The sequence below is a fragment of the Oncorhynchus masou genome, chromosome 3, assembly GCF_036934945.1.
Source record: "Oncorhynchus masou masou isolate Uvic2021 chromosome 3, UVic_Omas_1.1, whole genome shotgun sequence".
In the NCBI taxonomy this organism is placed as follows: domain Eukaryota; kingdom Metazoa; phylum Chordata; class Actinopteri; order Salmoniformes; family Salmonidae; genus Oncorhynchus; species Oncorhynchus masou.
Window position 1 is genome coordinate 12269288 of NC_088214.1, and position 21128 is coordinate 12290415.

Here is a 21128-nt window from a genome sequence, read left to right on the forward strand (position 1 = left end):
TACTACACTGGCTCCGACGCTCGTTGGATGTGGCAGGGCTTGCAAACTATTACAGACTATAAAGGGAAGCACAGCCGAGAGCTCCCCAGTGACACAAGCCTACTAGATGAGAGAAATTACTTCTATGCTCACTTCGAGGCAAATAACACTGAAACATGCACGAGAGCACCAGCTGTTCTGGGCGACAATGTGATCACGCTATCCGCAGCCGATGTGAGTAAGACCTTAAACAGATCAACATTCACAAGGCCGCAGGGCCAGACGGATTACCAGGACATGTACTCCATGCATAAGCTGACCAACTGGCAAGTGTCTTCACTGACATTTTCAACCTGTCCCTGACTGAGTCTGTAATACCAACATGTTTCAAGTAGACCACCATAGTCCCAGTGCCCAAGAACACTAAGGTAACCTGCCTAAATGACTACCGACACGTAGCACTCACGTCTGTAGCCATGAAGTGCTTTGAAAGGCTGGTCATGGCTCACATCAACACCATTGTTCATCAAACCCTAGACAAACTCCAATTTGCATACCGCCCCAACAGTTCCACAGATGATGCAGTCTCTATTGCACTCCACACTGCCCTTTCGCACCTGGACAAAAGTAACACCAACATGAGAATGCTATTCATTGACTACAGCTCAGCGTTCAACACCCTAGTGACCTCAAATCGCCCCCAGGTGGTAAGGGTAGGTAACAACACATTCGCCACGCTGATCCTCAACACAGGGGCCCCTCATGGGTGCATGCTCAGTCCCCTACTGTACTCCTTGTTTACTCATGACTGCACGGCCAGGTACAACTTCAACACCATCATTAAGTTTGCCATTGACACAACAGTGGTAGGCCTGATCACCAACAACAACGAGACAGCATATAGGGAGGTGGTCAGAGACCTGGCAGTGTGGTGCCAGGACAACAACCTCTCCCTCAACGTGATCAAGATGATTGTGGACAACAGGAAAAGGACTGAGCATGCACCCATTCTCATCAACGCGGCTGTAGTTAAGCAGGTTGAGAGATTCAAGTTCCTTGGTGTCCACATCACCAACAAACTAACATGGTCCAAGCACACCAAGACAGTCATGAAGAGGGCACGACAAAACCTATTCCCCCATCAGGAGACTGAAAATATTTGGCATGGGTACTCTGATCCTCAAAAGGTTCTACAGCTGTACCATCGAGAGCATCCTGACTGGTTGTATCACTGCCTGGTATGGCAACTGCTCGGCCTCCGACCGCGAGGCACTACAGAGGGTAGTGCGTGCGGCCCAGTACATCGTGGGGCCAAGCTTCCTGCCATCCAGGACCTTTATACCAGCCTGTGTCAGAGGAAGGTCCTAAAAATTGTCAAAGACTCCAGCCACCCTTATCATAGACTGTTCTCTCTGCTACCTTTTGTTCCAAGAAAAAAACACCTTTTACCCCCAAGCCATAAGACTACTGAACATCTAATCAAATGGCTACACAGACTACTTGCATTGCTCCTCCTCTCTTTTACGCTGCTGCTACTCTCTGTTATCTGTACATAAGTCACCTTAATAATTCTACCTACATGTATATATTACCTTGACTAACCGGTGCCCCTGCACATTGACTCTGTACCGGTACCCCCTGTATATAGTCTCGCTATTGTTATTTTACTGCTACTCTTCAATTATTAGTTACGTTTATTTTTTAGGTATTTTTCTTAAATCTGCATTGTTGGTCAAGGGCTTGTAAGCAAGCATTTCACTGTTGTTGTTAGGTATGTGTTACTGGCTGTAAGGGAGTCAGGCGCAGGAGAGCAGAAGTTGGGGAGACAAAGGAGCCTTTTATTTCAGGAAACAAAACTCACGGCACTAAGAACACTAAACACAATATGGGTTGACATAACCCAGCGCAAACCAGTCTAGCGTGTACATACACGAAACAACAAACAATTCCACACAAAGACATGGGGGGGGAACAGAGGGTTAAATACACAAAAATGAATGAGGGAAATGAAAACCAGGTGTGCAGTTGCATTCGGCGCATGTGACAAATTTGATTTGATATCAAATCAAGTGGCATATAGTTATTTAGCCTAATTAAATGTTTGTGTTGTTCCCAAGACATTCCTAGCCTGGTTCCAGATCTGTTTGTGTTCTTGCCAGCTCCACATATGTGGCACCCAGGCTAACACCCTGACCACATACTGTACATTAACAACATGTATTGTCATGATTATTTATATAGATTGGGTCCTACTTTGATAGATTGACGGGAAAGTGACAAATAGATCTGTCAAATGAGCTATCAGTTCCATTTCATTCAAGAGACATAAAATATCAACGCTTTAGGGGAAAACCCTCTGGCCAGTGGCTGTCCATCCATGAGAGGTGCCTTCCACAAAACTCTCAATACAGAGAGAAATAGGTCATGAAACATTGTATCGGACAAGTGAACAGAAAGTCATGTCTTAAGGCTATATTTTTGTGTCTTGCACAATAATAACATAGTGCTATAGGTGACTCGTACAAAATAATGTCTGATTTTCTCCCTTAGGATTTAGGTTTCTCTCGGTTTCAAAGGGTATGAAGGCCTACATTTGAGTGATAATTATAGGAATTCCTAAAATTCCTGTCAAACGATTTGAAGAACTGTGTATCTTGAAGTAAACAACTGAGTTGCTGTCCTCCACCCATCTGGTGAAACAAATAAATCATAGCTCCTATAATGGCCTGGTATATGGTAAACTAAAGCCTGGTGTCTTGCTTTTATTGTAGTTATGTTGAGCTATTAGCTGCTTGTAGGCTAGATTGGGCTATAGCAAGCATACCATTCTCATGACAGGTAATACTCACAGGAGATGTAGAATAGCACGTAGCAACGCAGTATAACTGACACAAATCTCCGGTTTATTGTACACCCTTGGTTGTTACATCTGCTCCTGCCAAGCCTTCTACTTCTCATCCTGTGTCTCCTTAACCTGCCATCACTCTCCCAGTGCTCTCTACCTCTCTCTCTCTCTGTGTGTATGTGATTGTGTGAGTGGAGACTGGTGTGCTGGAGGCAGAGCAGATCCCCACCAGCTGCAACCTGTTCCATAATCAAGACCTCTACAAATAGTCAGCCCTGCCACTTCCACGCTGCCAGTTCGTAGCCTCTGCACAGTCGGTCTGCGGTTCAAGCGGTTTGTTCCTGCATAGAGCTTGTAATGCTGTTCTACCTGTTTTTCCCTTAGCCTGATGTTGCTTTTCTCTCCTCTACAGTTCCGTCCACTCTAACTTTGGTCCCTTTCTCCAGTCCCACGTCTGTCCTGGACCCCCCCACTCTACTGCTTCCTTGGATTCCTCTCCCGACCTGCTTACCCAGACCCAACATCCCTCACTCCAGCCTCAGCCTCAGCACCTCAAATCAAATCAAATTTTATTTGTCACATACACATGGTTAGCAGATGTTAATGCGAGTGCAGCGAAATGCTTGTGCTTCTAACTAACAATTCCAAAACTAATTTCTTATACACAGTGTAAGGGGATAAAGAATATGCACATAAAGATATGAATGAGTGATGGTACAGAGCAGCATAGGCAAGATACAGTAGATGGTATCGAGTACAGTATATACATATGAGATGAGTATGTAAACAAAGTGGCTAGTGATACATGTATTACATAAGGATGCAGTAGATATAGAGTACAGTATATATGTATACATATGAGATGAATAATATAGGGTATGTAAACATTATATTAGGTAGCATTGTTTAAAGTGACTAGTGATATATTTTACATTATTTCCCATAAATTCCCATTATTAAAGTGGCTGGAGTTGAGTCAGTGTGTTGGCAGCAGCCACTCAATGTTAGTGGTTACTGTTTAACAGTCTGATGGCCTTGAGATAGAAGCTGCTTTTCAGTCTCTCGGTCCCAGCTTTGATGCACCTGTACTGACCTCGCCTTCTGGATGATAGCGGGGTGAACAGGCAGTGGCTCGGGTGGGTGTTGTCCTTTATGATCTTTATGGCCTTCCTGTAACATCGGGTGGTGTAGGTGTCCTGGAGGGCAGGTAGTTTGCCCCCGGTGATGCGTTGTGCAGACCTCACTACCCTCTGGAGAGCCTTACGGTTGTGGGCGGAGCAGTTGCCGTACCAGGCGGTGATACAGCCCGCCAGGATGCTCTCGATTGTGCATCTGTAGAAGTTTGTGAGTGCTTTTGGTGACAAGCCGAATTTCTTCAGCCTCCTGAGGTTGAAGAGGCATTGCTGTGCCTTCTTCACGATGCTGTCTGTGTGAGTGGACCAATTCAGTTTGTCTGTGATGTGTATGCCGAGGAACTTAAAACTTACTACCCTCTCCACTACTGTCCCATCGTTGTGGATAGGGGGGTGTTCCCTCTGCTGTTTCCTGAAGTCCACAATCATCTCCTTAGTTTTGTTGACGTTGAGTGTGAGGTTATTGTCCTGACACCACACTCCGAGGACCCTCACCTCCTCCCGGTAGGCCGTCTCGTCGTTGTTGGTAATCAAGCCTATCACAGTTGTGTCGTCCGCAAACTTGATGATTGAGTTGGAGGCATGCGTGGCCGCGCAGTCGTGGGTGAACAGGGAGTACAGGAGAGGGCTCAGAACGCACCCTTGTGGGGCCCCAGTGTTGAGGATCAGCGGGTTGGAGATGTTGTTGCATATCCTTCACGCGAATGCTGCCATCAATCCACGATTTCTGGTTAGGGAATGTTTTAATCGTTGCTATGGGAACGACATCTTCAACGCACAATCTAATGAACTTGCACACCGAATCAGCGTATTCGTCAATGTTGTTGTCTGACGCAATACAAAACATGTCCCAGTCCACGTGATGGAAGCAGTCTTGGAGTGTGGAATCAGCTTGGTCAGACCAGCGTTGGACAGACCTCAGCATGGGAGCTTCTTGTTTTAGTTTCTGTCTGTAGGCAGGGATCAGCAAAATGGAGTCGTGGTCAGCTTTTCCGAAAGGAGGGCGGGCAGGGCCTTATATGCGTCGCGGAAGTTAGAATAACAATGATCCAAGGTTTTGCCAGCCCTGGTAGCGCAATCGATATGCTGATACAATTTAGGGAGTCTTGTTTTCAGATTAGCCTTGTTAAAATCCCCAGCTACAATGAATGCAGCCTCAGGATGTATGGATTCCAGTTTGCAAAGAGTCAAATAAAGTTTGTTCAGAGCCATCGATGTGTCTGCTTGGAGGGGAATATATACGGCTGTGATTATAATCAAAGAGAATTCTCTTGGTAGATAATGCGGTCTACATTTGATTGTGAGGAATTCTAAATCAGGTGAACAGAAGGATTTGAGTTCCTGTATGTTTCTGTGATCACACCACGTCTCGTTAGCCATAAGGCATACGCCCCCGCCCCTCTTCTTACCAGAAAGGTGTTTGTTTCTGTCGGCGCGATGCGTGGAGAAACCCGCTGGCTGCACCGCCTCCGATAGCGTCTCTCCAGTGAGCCATGTTTCCGTGAAGCAAAGAACGTTACAGTCTCTGATGTCCCTCTGGAATGCTACCCTTGCTCGGATTTCATCATCCTTGTTGTCAAGAGACTGGACATTGGCGAGAAGAATGCTAGCGAGTGGTGCACAATGTGCCCGTCTCCGGAGTCTGACCAGAAGACCGCCTCGTTTCCCTCTTTTACGAAGTCATTGTTTTGGGTCACCGGCTGGGATCCATTCCGTTGTCCTGGTTGAAAGGCAGAACACAGGATCCGCTTCGCGAAAGTCATATTCTTGGTCGTACTGATGGTGAGTTGACGATGATCTTATATTCAGTAGTTCTTCTCGACTGTATGTAATGAAACCTAAGATGACCTGGGGTACTAATGTAAGAAATAACATGTAAAAAAACAAAAAACTGCATAGTTTTCTAGGAATGCGAAGCGAGGCGGCCATCTCTGTCGGCGCCGGAAGTTAGTTGGCTCCCTGCAACCCGCCCAAGCTTTCCCTGGCCTGCACCCCTTCTTCCCCCTGTTGTCAATAAATATCATGGTTACCTTATCCCTGTCTCCTCATCTGAGTCTGCACTTGGGTTCACCTGCTCTGCCCCGCATAACATTGGTTGTAAACTCTTAGAAAAACAAGGTGCTATTTAGAACCTAAAAGGTTCTTCTGCGGTCTCCATAGGAAAACCCTTAGAAGAACCCCTTTTGGTTCCAGGAAGAACCCCTTTTGGTTCCAGGAAGAAGCCATTTTGGTTCCAGGTAGAACCCCTTTTGGTTCCACGTAGAACCCTTTTGGGTTCCCACGTAGAACACTTTTTGGGGTTTCATGTAGAACCCTTTCCACAGAGTTCTATATGGAACCTAAAAGGGATTTACCTCGACCAAAAAGGTGTTCTGCCTGGAACCAAAAAGGGTTCTCCTATGGGGACAGCTAAAGAACCCTTTTGGAATCATTTTTATGAGAGTTTACAGTCAGGTGTTGTAGCTCCAGCACAACAGGACGTTATCCACTGTAATACAGAGCCATGCAAGCATCATTTTGCCATTATACAACTGGATATTTAACTCACCAACATACAGCATGCAGTACACAGAGAGCACACATGAACACACCTGGCCTATGAATGTAACACTATAGCTAAGCCATTATACATACATTACCTCAACTGCTATTGTTGACTAATGACAGTAGTTTTTTAATGGGGCACGGTGTAACAGTGCACCTGTGTACATCCAGTACTACACCTGAGTAGGCCATCTTTCCTCCTCCTTCTCTGATAGGCCTGCTGGCACCCTGGCAGGAGGAGGGCTCAATCTTTGGCATTTGCTGAAAACATTCCCCCTAAAAAACTTAAAACGTCAAAGTTCAGCCCCTGACACTACCCTGCGGTCATAATCAGAAATAGCATTAGCCTACTATACATCTTTAGCCTCAAGGCAGAGGCTCTCCAGGAAGAATGGGAGCAACAGATTTTAAAGTGTTACAGCTCTTGCTTTTAATCAGTTTATCTGAGGTAAGAACAGATCTTTATTAATTAGACCTACAAATAATGTGTTGCTTAAACAATCTTAGTGTTGATTATTGCAGTTGTATATGATAGTGTTATTCTGCTGTGTCATTGTAACCATCTGAAAACATGCACTTTGTATGATTCTAGAAATGCATAGAGACAGAGGGAGACATTTGGGAAATACAGGCTCTTCTGAGTAACACTGCTTTCAACGAATGTATGCACAACCTTGGCTCAATGGACAAATTCATTCATTGAGGAAAAAAAGCCCTGAGCTCACTGACCAGTTCTGAAATCTGTGTTGAGTGAAGAAAAAATGTGCTGCCTCTCGGCCTGTCATGCAGAGATAATATTATACAGGCCAGGGGTATAATGTTCCTTTTAGGGATAAAATATGAAATACCACCGCTACCGTTGAAATGGTTTCCGTTAGCGTTTTTTCAAAAACAGCTTTTTGGATTATCCAACTAACTATAGATGTTTATGTTTGGTTTTCAGATATGTGGAGCGCAAAAAGGTATTCAAACAACTCTTTGTTAACATTTTAAAACCAACTTTTCCACATAATTGTTTGAGAGACGCACACATTAACATTCTCTTTTATTTCACTGTTATTACGCCATTGTAAAGTACATGCAAATAATAAGCCTAAAATGTATTTAACGATTTCTGTTCTTTCACAACGTTGCAGACATAACGTTATCCGTGTTCCAAGTGTCCACAAAAAGTATGACGGTGCGATGGAGTCGTTACTCTGGGGCCAGCTCCTACAAAATCACCGCCACACCAAAGAACTCTCCTCAACCGTCCGCATTCGCCCAGTTCAGCGGGAACTCCGTCATGGGCTCTGTTAACTCTCTCTCCGCCAACACGATGTACACCATGCGGGTCGAGGCCATTGGCAAAGCGGGCAACGTCCTGAGCAGTGCAGAGGTGGACGGGAGCTCATGTATGTATGCATGCATAATGGCCATGTGTGTGCGTAATGGACATATTAGGAATGATGTATAACGCATTGTAGGCCTTCTATTCTCTCAATGCTTTGAATAAGGTATTTGAATAAGAACATGATGATGATACTTATGATGATAATTATGATAATTATGATGATAATTATGATAATTATGACGATGATTATGATTATGATAATACTGATAATTATGATGACAATTATGATGATGATAATTTTGATATTTATGATGATGATGATAATTATGACGATGATGATGATGATAATTATGATGATTTTTTATGAAATTGATAATTATGATGTTCATGATGATGCTGATAATTATGATGATAATGATAATTAGGATGATTAGGATGATGATATCTGTATCCTGTGTGTGATGATGCTCTGTTCTGCTCTGCTCTGACCACCAGCCCCCGAGGTACCTACCATTAAGCAGGCCTACTCCAAGCAGAGCGACAGCATCACTGTGGAGTTCAGTGAGGTAATGGGGGCGAGCGGCTACATCCTGCGAGCTGAGTCTGAGGTGGGAGACTTCTTATCAGAGACCGCGGTGACCAGCACCCCCGGCACCGTGCTGCAGCTGCAGCCATACACAGACTACACCCTCAGTGTCATGTCTGTCAACAGCGCGGGACGCAGCCAGCCCTCAGCACCCGTCCAGATCAGAACGGGTAGATGGTTTAGATACATACACCTGTCTAGGTTTATACACCTGTTCACATACACCTGTTTAGATACATACACCTGTCTAGTTTTATACACCTGTTCACATACACCTGTTTAGATACATACACCTGTCCAGGTTTATACACCTGTTCACATACACCTGTCCAGGTTTATACACCTGTCCAGGTTTATACACCTGTTCACATACACCTGTTTAGATACATACACCTGTCCAGGTTTATACACCTGTTCACATACACCTGTTTAGATACATACACCTGTCCAGGTTTATACACCTGTTCACATACACCTGTTTAGATACATACACCTGTCCAGGTTTATACACCTGTTCACATACACCTGTTTAGATACATACACCTGTCCAGGTTTATACACCTGTTCACATACACCTGTTTAGATACATACACCTGTCCAGGTTTATACACCTGTTCACATACACCTGTTTAGATACATACACCTGTCCAGGTTTATACACCTGTTCACATACACCTGTTTAGATACATACACCTGTCTAGGTTTATACACCTGTTCACATACACCTGTCCAGGTTTATACACCTGTCTAGGTTTATACACCTGTTCACATACACCTGTTTAGATACATACACCTGTCCAGGTTTATACACCTGTTCACATACACCTGTTTAGATACATACACCTGTCCAGGTTTATACACCTGTTCACATACACCTGTTGAGATACATACACCTGTCCAGGTTTATACACCTGTTCACATACACCTGTTGAGATACATACACCTGTCCAGGTTTATACACCTGTTCACATACACCTGTTTAGATACATACACCTGTCCAGGGTTTATACACCTGTTCACATACACCTGTTTAGGTTTATACACCTGTCCAGGTTTATACACCTGTTCACATACACCTGTTGAGATACATACACCTGTCCAGGTTTATACACCTGTTCACATACACCTGTTTAGATACATACACCTGTCCAGGTTTATACACCTGTTCACATACACCTGTTTAGATACATACACCTGTCCAGGTTTATACACCTGTTCACATACACCTGTCCAGGTTTATACACCTGTCCAGGTTTATACACCTGTTCACATACACCTGTTGAGATACATACACCTGTCCAGGTTTATACACCTGTTCACATACACCTGTTTAGATACATACACCTGTCCAGGTTTATACACCTGTTCACATACACCTGTTTAGATACATACACCTGTCCAGGTTTATACACCTGTTCACATACACCTGTTTAGATACATACACCTGTCCAGGTTTATACACCTGTTCACATACACCTGTTGAGATACATACACCTGTTTAGATACATACACCTGTCCAGGTTTATACACCTGTTCACATACACCTGTTTAGATACATACACCTGTCCAGGTTTATACACCTGTTCACATACACCTGTTTAGATACATACACCTGTCTAGGTTTATAAAAATAGCCTTAAGTTTGTTAAAATAATTAGAAAGTAAAAGGACAATTAGTGTCTATCTGATCCAAGCCAAAAGAAGAATTGATCACAGACAATAAGTCTCCCTCAACTTTCACTCACTCTTCAACTGATATTAAAAGTTGTTTACTTAATATCGTAATGACTGTTTCATGACTGAAACGCTACCTCTCCATAGTGTTTGAGAGACAAAGGGCTGCTATCTCCATAATGGAGTGCAGTTTCACAGCTCTATTGTCATAGTGGGTGCCTTGTGCGGAAACTGTATCTCCCCATTTAAGCCTTAAAACATATCAGAATATGAAAAGGGAAACCATGAGAACTAGGTTCTCCTCTCCCCAAGGAGAATTGGACGTATCATAAGGACAGGAAAATTGATTCTATTTCACTAGCAAACAAAAAAGATGACTCTGTTTGGCCAGGTTTGGACTATTTCAATCTATTCTCTCTTCTTTTATCTTTACCCAGAACAGGTTTGTTTCCTTCCTGGATAGTATCATATCTCTCTCTCTCTCTCTCTCTCTCTCTCTCTCTCTCTCTCTCACTCTCTCTCTCCTCTCTCTCTCTCTCCCGCACTCTCTCTCTTCTTTCTCTCTCGTTCTCTTTCCTCTCTCTCTCTCTCTCTCTCTCTATCGCACTCTCTCATTCTTTCTCTCTCGCTCTCTTTCCTTTCCTCTCTCTCTCTCTCTCTCTCTCTCTCTCTCTCATTCTTTCTCTCTCTCTCTCTCTCTCTCTATCGCACTCTCTCATTCTTTCTCTCTCTCTCTCTTCCTCTCTCTCTCTCTCTCTCCCTCTCATTCTTTCTCTCTCTCTCTCTCTCTCTCTCTCTCTCTCTCTCTCTCTATCACACTCTATCATTCTTTCTCTCTCTCTCTTTCCTTTCTCTCTCTCTCTCTCTCTCACTCTCTCATTCTCTCTCTCTCTCTCTCTCTCTCTCTCTCTCTCTCTCTCTCTCTCTCTCTCTCTCTCTCTCTCTCATTTCATCACATATATTAGTTTATTAATCTACCTTTTTTCTCCCTTTCCCTCTTCAGTGGTGGTGGCCCCACAGCTAAACTCCACCTCTCCCAGAAATGACACCATCCTGGTGACCTGGTCCCCGGTCAACCATGCGGTCCTCTATACCCTCTGCATCATCAAGGAGGGCTCCAACTCTCGCCTCAAACTCAACACCAGTGACCCATTCATGACCTTTGATGACCTGGAGCCCGGTACCATCTACTGCGTCAAGGGCACGGCCTGGGACCTGGACGGTCGCCCCGGAGACGACCTCACTGTGTGTCAGATCACCCGTAAGCATGTTAACTGGGTGTTTGGTTAATAATATTAGCTTGTATTAAAACCTCTCAGTAGAAAGAGAGACTTGGCAAGATGCCAGAAAGGGAAAAGTTATTTATGCTTTGTATCTAGAGACAGAATACTGAACAATAGACACAATGTAACACATAATCAGCATATAACATCAGTCTTTGAAATGTTCAAAGCCTGGAAGAGTCACTTGGTGGGAGGTGTCTGCTATGGTGCTGGTATCATTTTCCGTCATAGTCTGTCCGCTAGATGTTGGCACAGTTCATTAGAACCCAGGTATGACTTTATATGCCATCTAGATGTATGAGTGTGTCTATGTGAGTATGTTAATCTCATGTTCATATCAGTACATTTATTTTTTTGTGTCGTTCTTTGAATAACTGTATCTCTGTCCCCCCACTAGGTCCTCTCAGCCCTGGGACCATCCAGGTTCTCTTGACTCAGACCAGGTCTGGGGGTTTGGCAGTCTACTGGCAGATGGTGCATGGGGCAGACGTCTACTTGGCAAAGACTTCTACTGGTCAGAACTGCTCTGCCTCAGGGAGGTTCTGTATGATCAGCCCACTGAGCTGCGGGCAGAACCACAGTGTGACTGTTACAGCCGAGAACAGCGCTGGAACCAGCAACCCCTCTGACCCAGAGGAATTCATCACATGTATGTATACCCCCTGACCCTTGACACCTTACCTCTGGCTCTGACCCCTAACCCCAAAATCAAATAAATAAATCAAATAAAAATGTATTGGTCGAGTATACAGATTTGCAGATGTTATCGCTGGTGCAGCGAAATGCTTGTGTTGCTAGCTCCAACCGTGCAGTAAAACATAGCAATAATACACACATAATACAGAATTAAAAAAAAAACATAGTTATATAGGATGAGCCATGACTACAGTAGAATACAGTATATGCATATAAAGTGAGTAAAACAGTATGTAAACATTATTAAAGTGACCAGTGTTCAATGACTCTATGTACATAGGGCAGCAGTCTCTAAGGCGAAGGGTAGAGTACCGGGTGGTAACCGGCAAGTAACAGTGACTAAGGTTTAGGACAAGTGTCAGGGTACAGGGCGGAGGCTGGCTAGTGGTGACTGTTCAACAGTCTGATGGCCTGGAGATAGAAGCTGTTTCTCAGTCTCTCTGTCCCAGCTTTGATGCACCTGTACTGTCTTCGGCATGGCTCGGGTGGCTGACGTCCTCCAGGATCCTCCTGTGACACAAGGTTCTGTAGATGTCCGGGAGGGCAGTAGTTGCAACACTACACTGTAGCCATACTGATATGAATCTTTCCGGTGTTATTACAAAGGTCAATGTAAGCTGACCTCCCCAATATTATTACTATGATATAAGGTAATGTAATGTTATCCTAATCTCTCTTGTCTCTCTCGGGCACACATATGTAATAATAGTGTATTTATATGTACTTGCAATACTTCCAGTGTTATTACTATGGTATAAGGTAATGTAATCTCTTGACTCTCTCTGTCACACAGATGTAAAATAGTGTATTTTATTACTATGGTATAAGGTCTATAATGTAGAGTCCTGCCTGGAGTTATATATATATCGCTCTTGTGTCTCTCTGTCAGTCCCATGCCCTCTGGAGCAAGTCTGGGTAGATGAGCACCAGGCGGGCAGCTGCTGGGTGTCGTGGACTAAGATGCCCTTGGTGGAGTACTACATCGCTTTTGTCAAGAGAGACGACGGGTCTGAGGAGCGCTGTAACACCACTGACACCACCTGTCACTTCTACTGCATGTGTGGCTACACCTACCTCATCACCATGTTCACCTACAACCAGGCTGGCTCCAGTCCACCGGGAGACGTGTTCAACTATACCACCAGTAGGAGTTATTATACTGTCACACACACACACAGCTTTGTCAAGTCACTCATCTCTCTCCTCTTCCTCCCTAGTTCCCTGTTGCCCAGAGGACGTTACCATAGCACTGGTGTCGACGGAGACCCTGGAGATCATGTGGTCGTTGGTGCGGGGGGCGGAGCTATACAAGACGACGGCGGCGGAGATTGATGATGTCATCCACTGTCAGGACACGGCGCCTGTGTGTGCTCTGTCCAACCTACGCTGTAACACACAGTACAGTGTGGTGGTGACACCATGCAGTGAAATACGAGGCTGCAACCGCACCTGCACACCTCACACACACGAGACAGGTAAAACACACATCGATACAATAGGTAACAAACAGTGCAATGGTGTATTCACTTTACATTACACAGAAAACATTTTATTTTAAGAATGAGATCAGCTCTTCCTCAACTTTACTGTCTTTGTTCTACATGGGATCTCACTTTACCATTACAAGACCAGTGGAGGCTGCTGAGGGGAGGACGGCTCATAATAATGGCTGGAACGTTGTGGAAATGAATATGTGTGTCATTCTCAAAACTTTTGGCCATGACTGTACATCTGCATTGCTTGCTGTTTGGGTGTTTAGACTGGGTTTCTATATAGTACTTTGTGACATTGGCTGATGTAAAAAGGGCATTTGATAAATACATTTGATTGATTGATTGATCAAACACATGGAAACCATGTATTTGATACCATTCCACTAATTTTGCTCCAGCCATTACCACGAGCCTGCCCTCCCCAATGAAGGTACCACCAACCTGCTGTGTACAAGACAAGGATAAGAATAAGCTTTAACCAAACAACACATTAACCAACTTACCAATCAACAAATGAATCAATTAACCAGTCCATTAACCCCTCATCTCTCCTCTAGCTCCCTGTTCTCCAGAGATCCTGAGTGTATCTCAGACCAACTCATCCTCGAGTGTCAGTGTCTTGTACACGGCCCCCAACACCCCCAACACTACCTACACCGTCACAGCCGTGGGCCTCACTGACACACACACCTGTCAATCACTCTCCACCTCTTGCCAGCTCACACAGCTGCCCTGCGGAGCCACCTATGATGTCACAGCGTATGCCAGGACAGCAGTGGGGCCAAGCCTGTCCAGCTATAGCGTGCCCCTGGAAACAGGTGCGGGAAACCCTGTATGACAGAGTGTATGTGGTTGTTGGCAAATCTAAAACGATATCCTATTTGTGCAGTATGGGAATAGGGTGTCATTTGAACCATAGATGTACAGACCATAGATATACATACCATAGATATATAGACCATAGATGTACAGACCATAGATATACATACCATAGATATATAGACCATAGATATACAGACCATAGATATACATACCGTAGATATATAAACCATAGATATACAGACCATAGATTATACAGACCGTAGATATACAGACATTACAGATAACTCTCTGGCAGTCTCATTTGACACTGTATTCCCTATGCAGTGCACTAGTTTTAGCCAGATATCTAAGAATCTGTTCTGTTCTGTTCCCTCGCCAGGTCCCTGCTGCCCCCACACCCTGACAGTAGACCAGGTGACCCAGGCCATGACCAACGTCACCTGGTCCCCCGCTACAGGGGCGCGCTCCTATGTCACGGCGCTGACATCATCTCGGGGACACGCCAAGTGCCACACCATGGACACACACTGCCTGATGGGATGCATCACCTGTGGGACCAACTATAGCGTGAGCCTGGAGGCCATCAGCAGGACAGGCCACAAGGCAGAATGCAGATATCATGGGTTCTCATCCAGTGAGTATGCATAGGCCACACACACACAGACAGACAGACAGACAGACAGACAGACAGACAGACAGACAGACAGACAGACAGACTCACACATAGCTAGTCAAAGGTAGATATACTGCAAACACACCCACACACACATACATGCATGAACGCACAGAATATTCTTGCACACTCAACAAACTGCTAAATAATCACAAACAAACACCAATATTTCCCCCCAGTTTGCATTCTTTCCATTCAAGACCACGTCATATAAATCTTCAATCTTTACTCCTCTCTCGCTCCCAGGCGCCTGTTGTCCATCGAGTGTCAAGCTCTACCGGATGGCCAACAAATCTCTGAGGGTGTACTGGCACTCCTCGGGCCCCCAGAACCACACGGTGGACCTGATTGGGACAGGCACCAACCACACCTGCATCCCCCCACCTCTCAGCAGCTCCTGTGACGTGGCTGAGGTCATGTGTGGGGACGTCTACACCATGGTGGTGGCACCTGTCAATCAGGATGGGAGCAAAGTCACATTCTGTCCCGGCAGGATCTACTCTGGTGAGTGTGTGTAGTTACTTATTTAGTTAGTTAGTTGGTTAGTTTAGTAGTTCATAGCTAGTTAGTATGTAGTTAGTTAGTAGTTTGTTAGTAGTTAGTAGTTAGTTAGCGGTAGTATTTGTTAGTTAGTAGTTAGTTATTAGTCAAGTTGAAGATGGAAGATTACATACAGTTAGGTTGGAGACATTAAAACTAGTTTTCAACCATTCCACAAATTTCTTATTAACAAACTATAGTTTTGGAAATATTTTGTGCATGACACAAGTCATTTTTCCAACAATTGTTTACAGACAGATCATAATTCCAGTGGGTCAGAAGTTTACATACACTTAGTTGACTGCCTATAAACAGCTTGGAAAATTCCAGAAAATGATGTCATGGCTTTAGAAGCTTCTGATAGGCTAACTGACATCATTTGAGTGATTTGGAGTTGTACCTGTGGATGTATTTCAAGGCCTAAGTGCATCTTTGCATGACATCATGGGAAACAATTGTAGACCTCCACACGTCTGGTTTGTCCTTGGGAGCAATTTCTGAAGGTACCACGTTCATCTGTAAAAACAATAGTGCGCAAGTATAAACACCATGGGACCACACAGCTGTCATACCACTTAGTAAGGAGACGCGTTCTGTCTCCTAGAGATGAACATACTTTGGTGAGAAAAGTGCAAATCAATCCCAGAACAACAGCAAAGGACCTTGTGAAGATGCTGGAGGAAACAGGTACAAAAGTATCTATATACACAGTAAAATGAGCTCTATATCAACATAACCTGAAAGGTCGCTCAGCTTAGGAAGAAGCCACTGCTCCAAAACCGCCATAAAAAAGCCAGACTACGGTTTGCAACTACACATGGGGACAAAGATGTCCTCTGGTCTGATGAAACAAAACAGAACTGTTTGGCCATAATGACCATCGTTATGTTTGGAGGAAAAAGGTGGAGGATTACAAGCCAAAGAACACCATCCCAACCGTGAAGCACGGGGGTGGAAGCATCATGTTGTAGGGGTGCTTTGCTACAAGAGGGACTGGTGCACTTCACAAAATAGATGGCATCATGAGGAAGTAAAATGATGTGGATATATTTAAGCAATATCTAAAGACATCAGTCAGGAAGCTTGGTTGCAAATGAGTCTTCCAAATGGACAATGGCCCCAAGCATACTTCCAAAGTTGTGGCAAAATGGCTTAAGGACAACAAAGTCAAGGTATTGGAGCGGCCATCACAACGTCCTGACCTCAATCCCATAGAGAATTTGTGGGCAGAACTGAAAAAGCATGTATTTTTTTTTTGTTTATCTTTATTTAACTCGGCAAGTCAGTTAAGAACAAATTCTTATTTTCAATGATGGCCTAGGAACAGTGGGTTAACTGCCTTGTTCAGGGGCAGAATGACAGATGTTTACCTTGTCAGCTTGGGGATTTGAACTTGCAACCTTTCAGTTACTAGTCCAACACTCTAAACACTAGGCTACTTGCCGCCACAAAAAGTCTGTGCGAGCAAGGAGTCCTACAAACCTGACTCAGTTACACCAGCTCTGTCAGGAGGAATGGGCCAAAATTCACCCAACTTATTGTGGGAAGCTTGTGGAAGGCTACCCGAAATGTTTGTCCCAAGTTAAACAATTTAAAGGCAATGCTACCAAATACTAATTGAGTATATGTAAACTTCTGATCCACTGGGAATGTGATGATAGAAATAAAAGCTGAAATACATCGTTCTCTCTACTATTATTTGGACATTTCACATTCTTAAAATAAAGTGGTGATCCTAACTGTCCTAAAACAGGGAATTTTTACTCTGATTAAATTTCAGAAATTGTGAAAAACAGAGTTTAAATGTATTTGGCTAAATGTATGTAAACTTCCAACTTCAACTGTAGTTCGTTAGCTAGTAGATAGATAGTTATTTAGTTAGTTTGACGTTCATAGCTAGTTAGTAGTTAGTCATTAGTTAGTTTGTTAATTAGTTTGTCAGTTAGTTAGTAGTTGGTTAGTTGATAAGTTGTTCGTTAGGAGGTTAGTTGTTTTGTTGGTTAGTTTGTTACTAGTTAGTTGGTTTGTTAGGCAGATAAATATATTCTGTGGTAGATAGGTCAAACTGGGAATGTCTACAGTTGGTTTGTATCTAATGGCATTGTTCTCATTATCTTACAGTGTCCTGCTCCGGAAGCAACGTAGGAATGGGTAAGTGTCTGGTGTACGATAGTAAACGTCACCAGGCAACTTTACTGACCATGTAGGAATGGGTAAGTGTCTGGCGTACGATAGTAAACTTCACCAGGCAACTTTACTGACCATGTAGGAATGGGTAAGTGTCTGGCGTACGTTAGTAAACTTCACCAGGCAACTTTACTGACCATGTAGGAATGGGTAAGTGTCTGGCGTGTAAACTTCACCAGGCAACTTTACTGACCATGTAGGAATGGGTAAGTGTCTGGCGTACGATAGTAAACGTCACCAGGCAACTTTACTGACCATGTAGGAATGGGTAAGTGTCTGGTGTACGATAGTAAACGTCACCAGGCAACTTTACTGACCATGTAGGAATGGGTAAGTGTCTGGTGTACGATAGTAAACGTCACCAGGCAAATTTACTGACCATGTAGGAATGGGTAAGTGTCTGGCCTCCGATAGTAAACGTCACCAGGCAACTTTACTGACCATGTAGGAATGGGTAAGTGTCTGGCGTACGATAGTAAACGTCACCAGGCAACTTTACTGACCATGTAGGAATGGGTAAGTGTCTGGCGTACGATAGTAAACTTCACCAGGCAACTTTACTGACCATGTAGGAATGGGTAAGTGTCTGGCGTACGATAGTAAACTTCACCAGGCAACTTTACTGACCATGTAGGAATGGGTAAGTGTCTGGCGTACAATAGTAAACGTCACCAGGCAACTTTACTGACAATGTATAACCTACCCAATACACTCTAAAAAGAAACAGCTCCTGGAAGATATTTTATGGGTACTTCAAATTGAAACTGTGGGGAACCTCTTCAAAGAACCCCCTTTAATGGTTCCTCGAATAATCTTTTGGGGTTCATTTGTTCCATTATTATTAATCCTTGTTTATTATGATTTGTGGCAAAGCAGAATTCAAAAATCTAAATATGAGGTCAACTCCCAGCAGAGCTCCAAGTTCAATCAATATATCCTCTGGCGTGTTGATGTGTTGATATCCTTCATATCCATAGCAAGAAGGTTTTGCAGTGTAGGGAGGGTGAAGTCTGTGAATACAAAAATAATAATTATACAGATGATTAAGAAAACGTGCACATGACAGCTTTCATTCCTTGGTTTTTGTGGTAAATGTGAATGAAAAAAATCTTCACTTTTGACAACAGTTTTCGTACAGTTTTCATACCTTGTCCATAATACCTTGTCCATAATGTAGAGACCTCTGGGATCTTCATCAGCTCAGTGAGGACCAAGATGGCTGCTGTGATTGAATCCTATAAGGTTTTAGAGAACCCATTAATAATAATTAGATGATAGCCTACAGTACATGTGATCTGCATGTCATTATGTGACAAACCAATACCAATTGTACATACCTTTGTGTGCCTCATCGGCAGAATACCTGCAGACACACACAAATAAGTGGGTAGTTAAAACCCTCAACATTTTCTTACCACTTTTTTGATTGACATCCACTGAATTGTGTCCATTTTCTCTTTTGTAAATCATTTTTTAAAGGGAGAAAGTGCCCAACAACACAGCCATTTGCACAAATATGAAAAGATAGACGGTATCATCATAAAATAATACCTATTTAGATCAAACAAGGGAGAAAGCTCACGTTAAATTGAGGAGAGCTTAAACATGATCAGTTAAATGCTTGCACCAGCTGTTTTTCAAATTCAAATCCACATTTTTCAGTTGGGCAGTTAGGTTCCTGCAAGAACCCACAAGAACTAAGGAGGTTTCTCGATGAACCCTAAATCCTATGGGTTTCTTCAAAGTACTATTTGGGGGCATTTTTCAGTGTCCAGAACCCTAAGGTTCTTCAAAGAACTTTGAGGATCTTAGAAGAACCCTTGTTGAACCTCCTAGTTTTTATGCTGAACACCATTATTTCTCTTTCTCTTCTTTCTAGTGATCTATCGGGGAAAGAGACGTGTCGATTAGAGGTGAGTTTAAAGTGTGTATAGCAAAATCATCACCATTGCTGTAAAAAAAACCTATGAACTGATCATAAACTCTGTGTAAACTTTTGAAATGTTCATTGTGTCAGACTTCATACATCGTCATCTACTACATAAAATGATGAAAGATCCAGAAGAAAGGTGCTTAGTCAAAACCTGTCGTTTGTGTTACCGCATGTCATAAAGAGTATCATGTAACTTCCGAAGGATCCATAAATTGCATCAGTCTGAATGAGGTTGTCAACAACAATAAAGGCTGAAGATAGTAGAGCGGTTAGAGCATTGGGCCAGAAACCAAACGATTGCTAGTTCAAATCCCTGAGGTGAAAAATATGTTAATGTTACCTTGAGCAAGGCACTTAACCCGAATTGCTCCAGGGTTGCTAATGATAATAGTGAGCTGTGACCCAACTGTCTGAGGGATGGTTGGGACAAGCTGAAGAAATCACAGTAATTAATTTGCATTTTATTGCATGACATAAGTATTTGATACATCAGAAAAGCAGAACTTAATATTTGGTACAGAAACCTTTGTTTGCAATTACAGAGATCATATGTTTCCTGTAGTTCTTGACCAGGTTTGCACACACTGCAGCAGGGATTTTGGCCCACTCCTCCATACAGACCTTCTCCAGATCCTTCAGGTTTCGGGGCTGTCGCTGGGCAATACGGACTTTCAGCTCCCTCCAAAGATTTTCTATTAGGTTCAGGTCTGAAGACTGGCTAGGCCACTCCAGGACCTTGAGATGCCTCTTACGGAGCCACTCCTTAGTTGCCCTGGCTGTGTGTTTCGGGTCGTTGTCATGCTGGAAGACCCAGCCACGACCCATCTTCAATGCTCTTACTGAGGAAGGAGGTTGTTGGCCAAGATCTCGCGATACATGGCCCCATCCATCCTCCCCTCAATACGGTGCAGTCATCCTGTTCCCTTTGCAGAAAATCATCCCAAAGAATGTTTCCACCTCCATACTTCACAGTTTGGATGGTGTTCTTGGGGTTGTACTCATCCTTCTTCTTCCTCCAAACACGGCGAGTGGAGTTTAGACCAAAAAGCTCTATTTTTGTCTCATCAGACCACATGACCTTCTCCCATTCCTCCTCTGGATCATCCAGATGGTCATTGGCAAACTTCAGACGGGCCTGGACATGCGCAGGCTTGAGCAGGGGGACCTTGCGTGCGCTGCAGGATTTTAATCCATGACGGCGTAGTGTGTTACTAATGGTTTTCTTTGAGACTGTGGTCCCAGCTCTCTTCAGGTCATTGACCAGGTCCTGCCGTGTAGTTCTGGGCTGATCCTTCACCTTCCTCATGATCATTGATGCCACAACGAGGTGAGATCTTGCATGGAGCCCCAGACTGAGGGTGATTGACCGTCATCTTGAACTTCTTCCATTTTCTAATAATTGCACCA

General features: G+C 43.8%; 1 protein-coding gene across 1 annotated transcript; it reads left to right on the plus strand.

Moving 5' to 3' along the window:
- Positions 1-6892: 6892 nt before the first annotated feature.
- fndc7a (fibronectin type III domain containing 7a) lies at positions 6893-19699 on the plus strand. Its single transcript, XM_064931044.1, has 13 exons — positions 6893-6949; positions 7445-7463; positions 7638-7895; positions 8330-8590; positions 11098-11355; positions 11775-12026; positions 12963-13217; positions 13291-13548; positions 14124-14384; positions 14768-15022; positions 15308-15565; positions 17723-17752; positions 19668-19699. Exons 1-13 carry the CDS (start codon positions 6893-6895, stop codon positions 19697-19699), a joined length of 2454 nt encoding a protein of 817 aa, XP_064787116.1.
- Positions 19700-21128: the final 1429 nt, after the last annotated feature.

Bases quoted from the DNA above. Each gene is read 5' to 3' on its own strand.
- fndc7a (XM_064931044.1), top strand. From the start codon at position 6,893: ATGGGAGCAACAGATTTTAAAGTGTTACAGCTCTTGCTTTTAATCAGT. The intron at 7,896-8,329 runs GTATGTATGCAT...TCTGACCACCAG, and splicing joins AGAGGTGGACGGGAGCTCAT to CCCCCGAGGTACCTACCATT. The intron at 15,023-15,307 runs GTGAGTATGCAT...TCTCGCTCCCAG, and splicing joins ATATCATGGGTTCTCATCCA to GCGCCTGTTGTCCATCGAGT.